The sequence below is a fragment of the Bufo bufo genome, chromosome 10, assembly GCF_905171765.1.
Source record: "Bufo bufo chromosome 10, aBufBuf1.1, whole genome shotgun sequence".
Classification (NCBI taxonomy): Eukaryota; Metazoa; Chordata; class Amphibia; order Anura; family Bufonidae; genus Bufo; species Bufo bufo.
Genome location: NC_053398.1, coordinates 149117782 through 149132026, shown reverse-complemented (window position 1 = coordinate 149132026; position 14245 = coordinate 149117782). Strand labels below are relative to the sequence as shown.

General features: G+C 44.6%; 1 protein-coding gene and 1 long non-coding RNA gene across 4 annotated transcripts in view; one reads left to right on the top strand and one right to left on the bottom strand.

Annotated features, from left to right (window-relative positions):
- Window positions 1–223: 223 nt before the first annotated feature.
- Window positions 224–14245, top strand: part of LOC120981135 — an 18398-nt gene continuing 4376 nt past the window's right edge. The window contains exons 1-2 of the long non-coding RNA XR_005774627.1: window positions 224–359; window positions 5883–5893. This is a non-coding gene — a long non-coding RNA (uncharacterized LOC120981135). The remainder of the gene's footprint in view (window positions 360–5882; window positions 5894–14245) is intronic.
- LOC120981134 (BTG3 associated nuclear protein) overlaps window positions 347–14245 on the bottom strand; it is a 317594-nt gene continuing 303695 nt past the window's right edge. For all 3 annotated transcript variants that reach the window (XM_040410642.1, XM_040410644.1, XM_040410645.1), the window contains 2 exons: window positions 4178–4321; window positions 347–1260 (listed from right to left, as the gene is read on the bottom strand). In XM_040410642.1, coding sequence (XP_040266576.1) covers window positions 1189–1260; window positions 4178–4321 — 216 coding nt within the window. In that variant the 3' untranslated portion in view covers window positions 347–1188. The remainder of the gene's footprint in view (window positions 1261–4177; window positions 4322–14245) is intronic.

Here is a 14245-nt window from a genome sequence, read left to right as displayed (position 1 = left end):
CATCCCCCATCCTACAGATTTCACCAAGTGCAGGGGGTGAAGCGACATGGATGCTGTAATACCAGAATGACCCACAGACAAGATGGCGCCGCCTCGTGTTCAGATTTCATGATCACAGAAATCACAACTGCACATTTCTTCCTAATTATTCTTAATTCTGGAACAGGTAACTTCTCGTTTCCCTCAGAAGCAGCAAAAACGCTCTCTGGACTTTGCAGACGTCTTGGCCTCCACCGAGTATATTTTAGTAGACGGACATTTAACATCCTTCAATGTTCTTGAGTTTTGTGGAAACTATGAAACAACCGCTAAACCTGAAATATAATCAGCTTTATATGAAAGTACCACCAGGACATGCAGTGCGATGCCTCCTCGATTCCAGGCTACGAGCACACGTCTAAACATAGAGCCATAGATAAATGGGAAAGTCCTTTCACCTCCACAGTTCTCGAAGCGACCCGCTGGATGTTAGATGTCACAAAGTGCGGTCCTGCTGAATCCTGTGGCAGAGATCTAGAAATCTCCATGTAGAAAGCTTGGGTCCCCCAGTGAGGATTCTAATATGAATCCCGTCTAGGGCTGAATATTTACTGTGGGGGGGTTGCGTCTGCATGGCCTCCTCCTCCACTGACAGATAATGCAATATAATTTGTGTTTTGGCCGGGAGTTATCGATCTCAGTCCCTGAGTAGTGGACAGGACTGCGGGGTTGCCCCTATCCGCTTCAGTGGGAGCAATACTGCAATAACCAGCTCCATCCACCACATAATGGATGTGTAGTTTCATTGCCTAGTTCAGAGGGGGTGTGGGGTGTCAGACCCCCACCATAAGACATTTTTGGCATGAGGACAGGCCATCAATAGTAACATTCTGGACAACCCTTTTCAATGTATGAACATGAAGCTCCTGGACTAATCAGATTGTGAATGGCCTCATATTTGTCATGGATGAGAATGTTTACTAAATGCAGAGAAACACAAATGTATAGTGACATTAATGAACACGCTATGAAAGAGAGCGCTTAGAAACCATATAAAAAATAGGGAATAATCCAGTACAAATCATTGAAACGATGACTTGTGGACATCTTACAGGACCAGACTGCAGAATAGATGTGAAGCAGCCACACAAGTCCTTCCGTGGCAGCCTAGATTGTGCACTAAGCAGTTGTGTCCGATCCATCCTCTCGTTACTGGATCTGGATCGCTTCGTGTTCAATGTGCATTTCTGGTTGTAGCGCAGATTGCAGGGGCTCCACCGCCTGAAAGAAAAAACCCGAAATATAATAGTTATAATATAATCACTCCCCAGCATGTGGTGTGTAAGATGTGAGGCCAAGTATCAGTCTGTGCACACAGGATCTCAACCAAAAATAATGGGGAAATGCGACAACAAATCCAGGACTGTTTTCTTTAGCAACACTGCCTGGTAGGTAGCAGTCTGGATACGACGGAGACGCAGCCCGTGCGTTTGTAGAGATTGGCAGCGTGCGAGGAGGACTCTCTGCTCCTGCACATTTCATAAACCTTAGAGGAGATCAATATAAACTTTATAGGAATAGAATCCCAAGAACAAGTTATAAGAAAAGCAGAAACAATCTGAACATCCCAGACTAATCCCCAGGCATCACATGCTGGATAACGCTCACACCTGGGTGACACTCGTCTGCGGATTCACCATGAACCATGTATATAATGTTCAGTTCATTAAAGGCTGATGACCTTGTGGTTAAGGAAGCATTTGTTATTCGGAGGTGTCCACAGAGCTGCACCTCCGTAAATATCGTGGAGAATACCTCAGTCTCTGTGCTCTCTGGATTAGACTGACAATAGAACGTGAGCCCCAAGGTTATCTGGCTTCTGAAAAGGGGGAAAGCAAGGTCAGGCTCAGCGGGGGGAGGCCCTGCAGGTTCTTGGAGGAGGTTTGCTTTTCATTGGATTCATTTTGTAGGGAATGGAAGGTGTTGGAAATGAATATAGAAATGATAGAGTTCAGATCTTGGCATCATACACGTCATGCTGAATTGATGGAGCCTTTATTAGATGCCCAGCTGTGCTGGAGGACTGGCCCGGTTATTCTATAGATCCTCAGGAATTACACCTCTACCTTGAATTTCTCCAGTAGCAGGATCTGAATTTTCACTCTGTTCCATCAGGCAGCTGCTCCTTACCGCTAAAGACTCAGCTCTTACTGATAAGAATGTCGTTTAGAGATCTGTTTTATTAGATGACCAGCACAAAGTGAAAGTAAGGGCTGTATTACACCAACAGGTTATCTGATTACCAATAGTTGTGTGTGTAAACGGCCGTCTGACCACTGATGGCGTCATACAGCTAGACAGTTAACCCTTTGTGTCAGAATGGCTCAATATTTTTAATAAAGACCAATTGGAAAAAAATAAATAAAGATTTTTAGCCCAAAATTAGTGAAATGCAATCTTGTGATTTTAGGTTGTTTTTTTCCCCTTATTTCCAATCAGCCTGAAATGCCAGAAATCCATACTCGCCGGCTCTTGCCTCTTTTCACTGGTCTTCCAGTCCCCATGGCCAGCAGAACGTGCGGTGACCAGTCCCCTGGAAGACCAGTGCTCCAGGCTGGGATGCAAATGTAAAAGGAATCCTGAATGTATTAAATAACTTTTGTCATATATTTTTTATAGGGTATAAAAAAAAAACCACCACCACAATTTCACCACTGCATTTTGGGATTTATTCTTACAGGGTTTACTGAACGTCTGCACGATCACAATATGAGAGGTTTATACTTTTTATGATGTTCTACCAATTGCACAATAATAAATAATTTTAGTTTTTTGTGTTTACTTTGACCAATATGTAATGTATTAAATGTATAGATGCAGCATATTTTTGATTCACTAATAAAATTGTATACAGGAAATATTATTTCTGTAAAGCTACTTAAGTGCCACAGTCAGCATTAACCGCAGTATCTGGTGGTCGGTCCTTCTCCATCAGATGTGACCAGGTCTGCGAGCCCCCTCCTCTCCCAGTTCCCCTCTCTTCCTCCACACACGGTGCAGCACATCAGCTGGAGCTCAGGCTAGATCACAACCAGGGCCGTGTTCTTGGTATTGTTTTATAGCCAAGATTCAGCACAGCAGAGGGTATGCTGGCATACCGTATACACCAGGTCTCATCTAATCCAAGCATGTACATTTTGCCATGGATTCGTACAGCGAGGTGCATGTGTGTCTTTTACTCACAGAGATATAGGCATTTTTCTGTTCATTTGTGGCAGCCGTTCTGCAAGTGACAGGAGAAAGAGCAGCCATATTGGGTGTCATTTACAAATTCACTTCTCAAAAACGAACAGCCGGCTGTAGTTCTGTCAGCGTTCCACCAACAGCAGTGACTTTTACAGTCACTTTCTGAGAAGCAAATTCAAAAGGAACAACCAGAATGGCTGCTTTTCCTCTTGAGCCTCGGCAACTGTACAGATCAGCCTGCAGTCTCTCCTCTGACGGGAGAGTAATATTGGATGGGACGCTTAAAGGGTCTTTTTATTTAGTACTGCTGGTAATTTCACAACCAGAGTTTGTGGCATAGAGCATATAGACATCATAAGGGGAGAGAGACCCTGGCCAGGCGGGGCAGGAGCCAGATTTGTAATGATCGCCTACCAGGGTGACATGACCCCTTTAATAAAGGTATGATGGTACAGTTGTGTATAAAAAGGCACACAATGCTGTAATAGCTGGCGTGTTACTTCTAACTATCACCTTATCTCTCCAGGCTGAGTCATCAGACCCAAGTAACTGGTACCAGCGGCACTGGCATTTGATTGGGCTTTCTACCAGGAGGGATGTACCAGCCCTGGGATCCTCCTTTTCTATGATGGTTGCAGCAGTCAGGACTTCCCTCATCAGGTGAAGCCTCTCCTGCATTACATGGCATAGCCTCCACTACATAAACCCCAATATACATTGCGCAGAGGTCAGCTACAGAAGACATGTCCTTTGAAGTCTCTGTGCTGCAGTGTTCCTGCTCCTAATTACATGTGTATAAAAGCGTGTCCGGTATAAACAGATACCACTGTAATCGTGCACTGCGGGTGAGTCTGCACCGAAAGCCCAATTATACCCTACTCCTCCAGTCACATTAACCCTTCATAGAGAAAAGGTTTTCTGTTCTATACAGTAACCACGCACAGTTACTTACCTGAGCTGTTGCTGAGGATTCACTAACTGGGGCAAGTTGGACATACTGGACTTGGATATCATTGGCCTGAAGGGGAGAGCCATCAACTACACCAGACGTTGGGTCGGCAGAGGCAACAGCAATGAGTTGTGCTCCTTGGAGAACCTGAAACAAGAGGACATTTCTAAATACCAGTATCAAATATTATAGATCACGTCCATCACACATGCTGAACTGCACCAGTATAAGTGTCCTGTCTGCCCCATGCCCTCTGCTGATTCATTCCAGCGCTGAAGAGGTAAAGCAAGAATTTAGGAGAGGCTCCAGAAAACTATTGTATACTTAGTGCCAGCCAAATAAGCATACCGCAGTAATGATTACGGGGGGGGGGAATTCCGGAGTAGACAACCACTGAGCTTTCTGAAACGGCCAGGAAACATTGAGTGGCATGCGTATACAGGGCTGCTGGAGCAGAGGGCCAAAGCATAACCCTTGCTGCACCATCATATCTGATGACAAGAAAGCAGTCATAGATAACCTCTTCCAGCTGACAAAAATAATAGAAAAATCATCAAAAAACAAGGATGATGGAGAATGAAGAGCTCTGCCCTGCAAAATGGAAGAGGAAAAGCATAAACAACCCACACATCCACCCACTTTAAGATGAGTAGCTATGGTAGATGCCTGAATGTAATGTGGGAGAAGTATCGAAAGCATTCGGACAATCTATTCTCCAAACGTGATAAAAATCTAAATATACCCGCTGCATCACCAGTATGGACCTGTATGACTCTGCCTCAGTGCATCACCAGTATGGACCTGTATGACTCTGCCTCAATGTATCACCAGTATGGACCTGTATGACTCTGCCTCAGTGCATCACCAGTATGGACCTGTATGACTCTGCCTCAGTGCATCACCAGTATGGACCTGTATGACTCTGCCTCAGTGCATCACCAGTATGGACCTGTATGACTCTGCCTCAGTGCATCACCAGTATGGACCTGTATGACTCTGCCTCAGTGCATCACCAGTATGGACCTGTATGACTCTGCCTCAGTGCATCACCAGTATGGACCTGTATGACTCTGCCTCAGTGCATCACCAGTATGGACCTGTATGACTCTGCCTCAGTGCATCACCAGTATGGACCTGTATGACTCTGCCTCAGTGCATCACCAGTATGGATCTGTATGACTCTGCCTCAGTGCATCACCAGTATGGACCTGTATGACTCTGCCTCAGTGCATCACCAGTATGGACCTGTATGACTCTGCCTCAGTGCACCACCAGTATGGACCTGTATGACTCTGCCTCAGTGCATCACAAGTATGGACCTGTATGACTCTGCCTCAGTGCATCACCAGTATGGACCTGTATGACTCTGCCTCAGTGCACCACCAGTATGGACCTTTATGACTCTGCCTCAGTGCATCACCAGTATGGACCTGTATGACTCTGCCTCAGTGCATCACCAGTATGGACCTGTATGACTCTGCCTCAGTGCATCACCAGTATGGACCTGTATGACTCTGCCTCAGTGCATCACCAGTATGGACCTGTATGACTCTGCCTCAGTGCATCACCAGTATGGACCTGTATGACTCTGCCTCAGTACATCACCAGCATGGACCTGTATGACTGTCTCACTATCACCAGCATGGACCTGCATGACTATCTTACTGTATCACCAGTATGCCTGTGTCTCACTGTATTACCAGTATAGCTGTATCACCAGTATGGCTGTGTCTCATTGTATTATCAGAATGGGAAAAAAATTAAAAGGAAAGGAATAATACAAAAAAAATAAAAAAAAGTCTGGAAATGAAATATATTTTGCTGAGAATAGAGTTCAAACATTTATATTGACTCACTATCAGAAGTCTCTGCCAGCTCCATATGTGTTTGGCTTGGAGCGCGCCGGCGTTCTGACTCGCTACTGAACATTCCTAGCGCAAGTATTCAATATAAGACAAACACCCCCCCCCCGTGTCTTCTCATCAGGCCAATACTGGTACTGGTACAACTGCACCAAATTGTTGGTTGATTGATGTGTGCAGGTCACTGGGTCACAGAAACCGCACTGATGTCATAATATAAACAGTCTAACTTAATTGATATTTAAATTCAAACCATATATATAGCAAGTGAGGCTCTTCACATAAGACCGCCACGTGCTGAAGGCTACACTGTAAGAGGAACGTTCTGGGCCAAACTGCAGGGGCCCGGCACAGTGCACAAGTACTGCCTACAGTGTCTCTACTCTTAGGCCAGGGCTACACAACGACAAGTGGGTGCAACATCTTTTATAATGATAGTCAATGGTGTCGCAGTGTGAAAAGCTGCAACACAACAGGCGCAAAAAGAATTCATCCAAGTTGGATTTTTGTGTGACAGTCGCAATGTGACAGCATTGACTATCATTACACAAAATGTTGCGTGACACATGTCGCCGTGTAGCCCTAGCCTTAGGAAAATGGGGAATCTCCCAAGAAACTGGGCCCATTGCTGATAAAGGGCATACGCCTGTCCTTTACGCCCTTCCGCACTCTGTGTAAAAGGGTATAAAACTGTCCTGATAAAGCAGAGATGTAGAATAAGTGAGCGTAATCTCCAAATATGTAATCGATCTAGAAGGCCAGGTGAATGAAGACCTACTCTTAAAGGGATTGTCCTATCTTGTGAATTTGCATTCATTACGTTCTTTATACCACAATAATCCGCTTACGCTACTCATGTAATTATCAATGTCTCCTTCTGTCAATATTAGTTATTTTTCCTTATCCAAGTTCACATCTTGTTGTCATAGGTTACGTCCACGGCAGTGGTGGCTGCACTTGCGTGGTGTCTTTCTAGCTTTTCTTCTGACTTGGCCAGCCAGGCCATCGGGAGCGGGCATGTGTGGACCGGACCCCCTCTGCAGCTCCTGTGAAACTAATTGAACAGACCCTGGACATAGGCAGTAGCTTTCAGCCACCACTCTTACCATGGCTGGGGCTCAGGATCCTGTAAAACTCCTGGACTGACGCGGCCTGTACTGCCTATCAAGCCTGATGTTACTGGAAGAGGGGACCTGTGGCAGTGGAAGGTTAGTGAAGAGCCCATTAAGGATTCATAGAAGTAAATTGAGCAGTAAACCAGAATGTACACGACCACTCCATTCACTGAGGGGACTCGGGGACAGACTGTTGGAGCAGCAGCCTATATGCCGAGAATCCTCCCAACAGCTTCCATGTGATGAGGCCCCTAAAACATCTACTACCCAGAATCCTGAAGGATGAAAAAAACCTTCACTTCATCTTAGAAGATATTACAATTGGATGAGTCCCTGATGTTCACTACAGAGTTACAGAAGCAGCAAAGCACCGGGCCACTTGGGCGTTTCTGAAAGCCTGACCACCTAGGGCCCACCGCTTAGTCCCATCTCGTTGTGGAAATGGCAGGATAGGTCAACCTCTTTAAAACCCAGATACCATAACGTTATAAGGAAATTAACTGTAACATTTATCAGAAAAGCTCAAACCCGAAGCTTCACTGTGACAATTTCCATCACTACCACAGACACACACATAACTTCGCCAGTAAAACCATTACCTTATTTTAAAAAAATCTAATGTTATTGTAAATTTAAGCTTAATCCATAGATTTATATCATAGAATATTTACTCTAGAATTTGGAGAGGCTCCAGCCCAGAATTTCATGCTTAATCCAATAATACAGAACCGCATCCCTTCACTGAACCAAAATATTGAAAAAAGGAAATTTTCCTTCCAAAGTGTAATTCCTATTTTCTAATTTCAGAAGGTCTCCTGGCTGGTGAGGCTCAATAACAAGTGAAGCGCTTAACGCCTGCGGAAGACTGACTTAGGGGAAGAATCACAGGACTGTGTGAAATGCTTCCTCCTGCCTCACGGCTGTGAGTAGGTGAGCCGTCTCTTCTGGCTGAACATCCACAGTTCAAATGACACAACAGGATAGGAAATGTATGGATCAGGACACTGAAAAACCCACCAAGGGGAGCACCAGCCAAAAAGATAACAGGGTTGTAGGTACCAGCACGGTAGCTCGTTTGGCTGCTGCGGAGCCCATGGAGAGGGCGGCCTGGATCAGAGTCACCCCTCAGCTCCTGCACACAGCTCTTCCCCACCATTAGCAAATAAGGAAACATACAGACCAGGAGGGTTACACCAACCTTCTGTTAGATGGGAAGGAAATACTACAGGTTTCTGACACTGAAAAGGACCTTGTGGTGGTGAGAGCGCCCACTCTCCTATGTATGCCTCACAATGCCATATGTCAGGGCCCATCTTTCATTGGGTGTTTGCTTTTCATCTGAACTTAGCTGACCACTTGCTGGAGACTGTTCTCCTCATGATTCTGGCTTGTTGGATATGACGCAGATCATCTGGGGCTCCCACATTAATATTATAAGAATGCTAGTCATATGATTGATATTTCAGCATCTAATGTGCATGCACCTTGTGCCAAATTACATTGTCTTCAGTGGATTGGGACTGCAGCTGGGAATCCCAACCGAAAACGTCTAGATTGTCTCCATATATACAGGTGAAACTCGAAAAATTTGAATATTGTGCAAAAGTTCATTTATTTCAGTAATGCAACTTAAAATTTGAATATTGTGAAAAGGTTGAATATTCTCGGCTCAAAGTGTCAGACTCTAGTCGGCTAATTAATCCATACCCCCCCGAGCAACGGGGACCTGAGATTGAGACTTTGGGGTTTCATAAGCTGTAAGCCATAATCATCCAAATTATAACAAATAAAGGCTTGGAATATCTCGCTTTGCCTGCAATGAGTCTATCTCAAATAGTAGTTTCACCTTTTAAGTTGCATTACTGAAATAAATGAACTTTGCACGATATTCTAATTTTTCGAGTTTCACCTGTGCATCATTAAATGGCTGAATCAGGCCCAAGCATCTTCTAGATACCAGTTTCCAACCAGTGAAAGTTAGATGCTCTGTCCGTGGACTGCCCTGGGACATGATGTACATGAGGAAATCTACTGGCCGCATTACAAGTGGGAACGCATAATAAAATAATAATACAGTAACATCATCTACTTTAGGAATCTGAAAAAGATCTCTTCAGTGTTTAATTTCATCCAAGCATCAAGCTCAGCAAATTTTTGACCCGAATCATGTCAACATTCCCATCCCAAGGTTAATCCTGCAAATTATAGTTCAGGAAGGCAGTTCTTGCTGTCATAAGGTTGAAACGCCCATTTACTTCTATTTCTTCAGTAACTAAGATGATAATTTTTATCTTTTCAGGGACAGCATCTTGTGAGGAGACAAGCAAATAAATGTATAATGTATTGTGATCCAGTGATCCAGGGCCACACTGGAGCAGCCAGATTCTGCTTCTTCATTTAGGATCCATTCTTGCCTTCATCACCTATTCTCAGGATAGTAGGTACATGTCAGATCGCTGGGGTCCCTGTCTGAATAGAGCGGTAGTGTGCAAGTTAGATCGCTGTCTGACATTTCTCACCCATCCCGCTGTTTGTGGGTGATTTTATGAATGTGCCACGCTGGGTGGGCAGCTTGTATAGCAGTGTATAGACTCCTCCACCCTGCATTTTGCTTAACCGGTCTTTAAGGCCTCATGCACACGACCGTTGTTTTATTCCATGTCCGTTGTTCCGTTTTTTGTGATTTTCTGCGGACCCATGGACTTTCAATGGGTCCGTTGAAAACTCGGCTAATGCACTGTTTGTCATCCGCGTCCGTGATCTGTGGTTCTAGTCCGTCAAAAAAATATAACCTGTCCTATTATTTTTGTGGAAAACGGTTCGCAGACCCATTCAAGTCAATGGGACCGCTAAAAAACATGGAGGCACACAAGATTGTCATCCGCGTCCGTTTTTTTCCTATCATTTGCACGGCAAACCTGTCTTAGATTTTTTTTTTACTTTCCTTTATGTCTGGTGATCCTCCACAAATAAAGTAAGACACACGGAAACAAAAACGGATCATGGAACAACGGAACCCCATTTTGCGGAATGGAACACAACAACGGTCGTGTGCATGAGGCCTTACAGGTGATCATTAGATACAGTAAAAGTCGGTGGGTGACAAAACCATTTTTTTTTTTAGGATCCTTTCAGATCAGTTACCATTGACTTACATTGTTATCAGTGATAGATCCGTTTTTATGACCGGACACAAAACCGCAGCTTGCAGCATTTTTGTGTCCGGTCACAAAACAGAATGCGGATTGAATGGAAGACATTCTGAACGGATCTCTTTCCATTCAGAATACATGGAGACAAAACAGAACCGTTTTTTTCCCGGTATTAAGATCCTATGCCGGATCTCAATACTGGAAAACAACAACACAAGTGTGAAACAGGCCTAAGCTGAATAGAGAATTTGTTTGTAATTCTTCTTAAAGACAGGAGTGAAGTCAAAATAGGAAATATAAAGTAAGACATCCATTCCTTCTGCTGACTCCGCACGTTCCTGCCGTGGACCGCGGGCTCCTCCGATGCATCCGTCTCTCTGAAGTTGTATTTGTGCAGAGATACATAATCTGCAGACAGAAGGCAGCACTTGGCGGCCGGTACAATGTATGGTTTTTATTTGATGGGGTAATGGCCATAATTCCAATGGTTTGTGACTCACTAATGACCTTTGCTCGTAATGAGCCCTGTATAGATACGCTGCAATGTGCTACGGCATATGGTCACATTTACAGGAGATGAGTCAATAACCACAGGATCATTTAATCTTTGGGTCCACAGCTGTCGCCTGTAACCTCAGGTCATTACCAATATCTGGGAAAAGGATTTTGTGAGAACCGAAGGCTTCAGAGTCCGCTTGAGCAGTTAGGCCCATTTATGAAGTGGACTATCCATCTGCTGAGGCTGCAGACTCCATAGAGAAAGCTGCTCCGGGCCATCCAGGACACCAACATATCTGTCCACCAGTGACAGCAGATACATGAGGTGGACCTGTGGGATGGACTACAGCGCCCAGCCATCATCTGTGTACATGACTTCACATTGGAGCCACTGTTGCAGATTCCATTACGTCTGTGCTGCACACAGCGTTGTTTTCTTTCTGGTAAAACAGCCGACACCGTGAGAGAATGCGACCGACCACGTAAGTGTGTGGCGTCCAGCTCTGCGTCAGCGTCCATTCTAAATAGAAGCCGTGACTCGGAGACTTCCTGCTGTGTCCCCCTGACGGTTTATCTGGAAAGACCCTCGCTAGCAACGTGCTGCTCGCTCCTCAGCCCTATGAACAATCATCACGCAGTGAATTTCACTTACATTTTTCTTATAAATAATGAGGATTTTTCCAGGTCACTGAGGGGTCAAAACTTATCATCTAGTTTTGTGGAAGTATTTTGTGAGGTTTATTGCCAGGTTACCAAATGTGTGAGGAAGGAACCTGGCAAGGATTAAGTGCGGCATCTTCTTACAATTAACTGGCTGGGCATCACATCAAGGCAGAAGTGTTCTTTTGGTGACTTGTCTTGAAGGTTGGAGAATCAGATTTGTGCAGATTATCTGAAATTGATGTCTGACTTTGGAAAATGTGAATACATTGTGCTGGCTGCATGGAGGTCTTGTGTAGTGGCCGTAGTCAGACGGCAGCTCCAAGCACTAAGGACGCCATCCGAGGAAATACACCACAGCATAGGCTATTCGGATCCAAGACTTATATCAACCTGGGACATACTAGGGATCAGCAACATTCAGCACTGCAGATGCTGTGAAACTACAACTCCCAGCAGCCAACATGCTCAGCTTCTCTTCCAACTCCCATAGAAGTGAATGGGAACATTGTTCTAATACAATTTATATCAGAAAACTTGCCCTGAAATCTCCCATAGCAGTGCTCACTGTGAAGACAGCTGGGGTTAATATCGATCTGCAGCCCTGCATACATTTGGCTGGTATCTGCAGCGCTCACAGGGAACCACGTGTGCCGCCGTAAGACACGTGACTCTGCATTCCTACATGCCTGACTCAGAGCCTGACCACGGCAAAGGGTTATTCATTCTCCATCAAGAAGCTCGCACTTCAGCAGACTGAATCTGGCATCCCTGCTGACAAGGTGGTTACTGTCCGTTCTCATCCCACCGCCTGTCCAGGAGGTTCTGGGAAATTCCAGGAGGTTCATCCTTAAACTGAATACTGGTTTAACTCAGACCATGAAAACAATAGTGACTGGCCCAATAAAGCATTTTATTGTCAAACTAATTAAATATTAAAGAAACTGGGAGGTGGGAGCGGAGTCTGAATTGGACCCACAAGCAAAAATTACGGCTAGTCTTTGATGACTCATGGAGTGCTGCATTCAATTGTAATGCAGATGTTCCGCACACATGTGCCCGTCACTCTCCGTCTTCTCGGGAAACAAAATTAAAGAAAAGTAACAACCCAAACTCCATTACTCAATCCTGAAGTCCCGATTGCTCTTGACATAAATCTCAGTCCTATAAATTACATTTATTACATCCAGTCGCACATTTTTTTTTTCCAGTCAGGAAAAGTGACTGAGATCCTGCAAAGATTATGGAGTTCATGCTGATCACAACGTAACAAAAGAGGATTTTTCTGCGATGATCCTGCACTCAGACGTAAACCCCGTACAGAGGATCTGCGGTCTAATCACAGTGATGTTGTGGCTGCGGACATTAATGGAAGCTTCTGTGCCTTCTCAATAATTGATTCGTTTAGAGTAGGGATAAGTAAACTTCAAGTTTTGAAGTTCGGGTATATGGTGAATTGCGTTATGGATTCCGTTCCCACGGACCATAATGGAATGCCTTTAGAGGCAATCAGTCATTGAATTGCGTTATGGTCCGTGGTAATGGAATCCATAACGCAACTCACCATATACCTGAACTACAAAACTTGAAGTTCGCTCATCCCTAGTTTAGAGTTAAATGTTCTGGCATCAAGGAAGTAAAGTGAAGCCAACAAGATGCTGCAGATCTGAAGAGCAGATGCTGGTTGGTAGAAGAAACCAGCAGCAGTAAAAGTCTTCAGATGAAGGGAAGCCCCATCCATCTACAAGCTCTCATTCAAGAGCAGCTGAAGCTGCCACCAGATGAGAAAGATAAAGGAGTCCTACGTCAGGGAGACTTCTCTGTAGACGCTTTTTTAATCACTTTTTCTTGAGGGAACCAAATTTAGACTCAGAATGTGCTAATACACTAATGGCTAAGAGATAATGCAGGCGCCTGGCTCTGAAAGCATCTAAGCTGGTAAAGAAGGAGTATATCAGGAGTAATTCCCACACAGGATTTCCCAAGCAGACCTCCCAGAAGACTGCAGCAGTGAAAAGAGCCGGCACTTTTACAGCTGTGATGGCAAATTCAACCTACTCAAATGCCTGCCATTGGAACATGCCAAGAGGTCAAGACATCTTGGTCAAAATAAACTAGACCCATTAACCCCAGACCCCCTGAATTAAGCTTCACTGTGGATGAAACAGATTAGGGATTCCCTGCGAGAACACTTTTCAGGGTTTCCCCAAAGTAACAAGCTTGACAATTATTACCCAAATTGCAAGTCATAGAGATGTGGGTAATAAGCCTCATTACAGATGTTTCCCTGGACATGTCCAATAGACATCACAGCAGACAACTATTAATAACCTCAATGAAGGCATGTAAGTGCATCTGCATATATAGAATTAAGAATATTATGTCAATGTTTTTGTATAATTTGCATATCATTAACATGTCTATTGCCCCTGTGAGTTACGTAGAGCTGTTCGCTCTCATTCTGTAATATTTCATGCACCCGCACAGCTCTGGTCCTGGCGTATAAACATTATACAGATGTCTGCATGACCCAGGAGTCACTCACCGCCACACCTGCCACTAACAGGCAAGACAAAACCTATCATGTTACCACGTATGTAAGCACCACGAGAAGACAACAAGCTGCCTCCTGCGACATAAGATACAAGGCAGGTAGAGAAGAGTGAATCCCACCGTCCGTCTCTGCTCAGCTTCAGGAGCAGCTATTGCACACCCATGAGACCAGTCCATTCATCTCAATTACCAATTCCTTATTGGACAGTAAAGAGGATTTCTTTTGCTTTG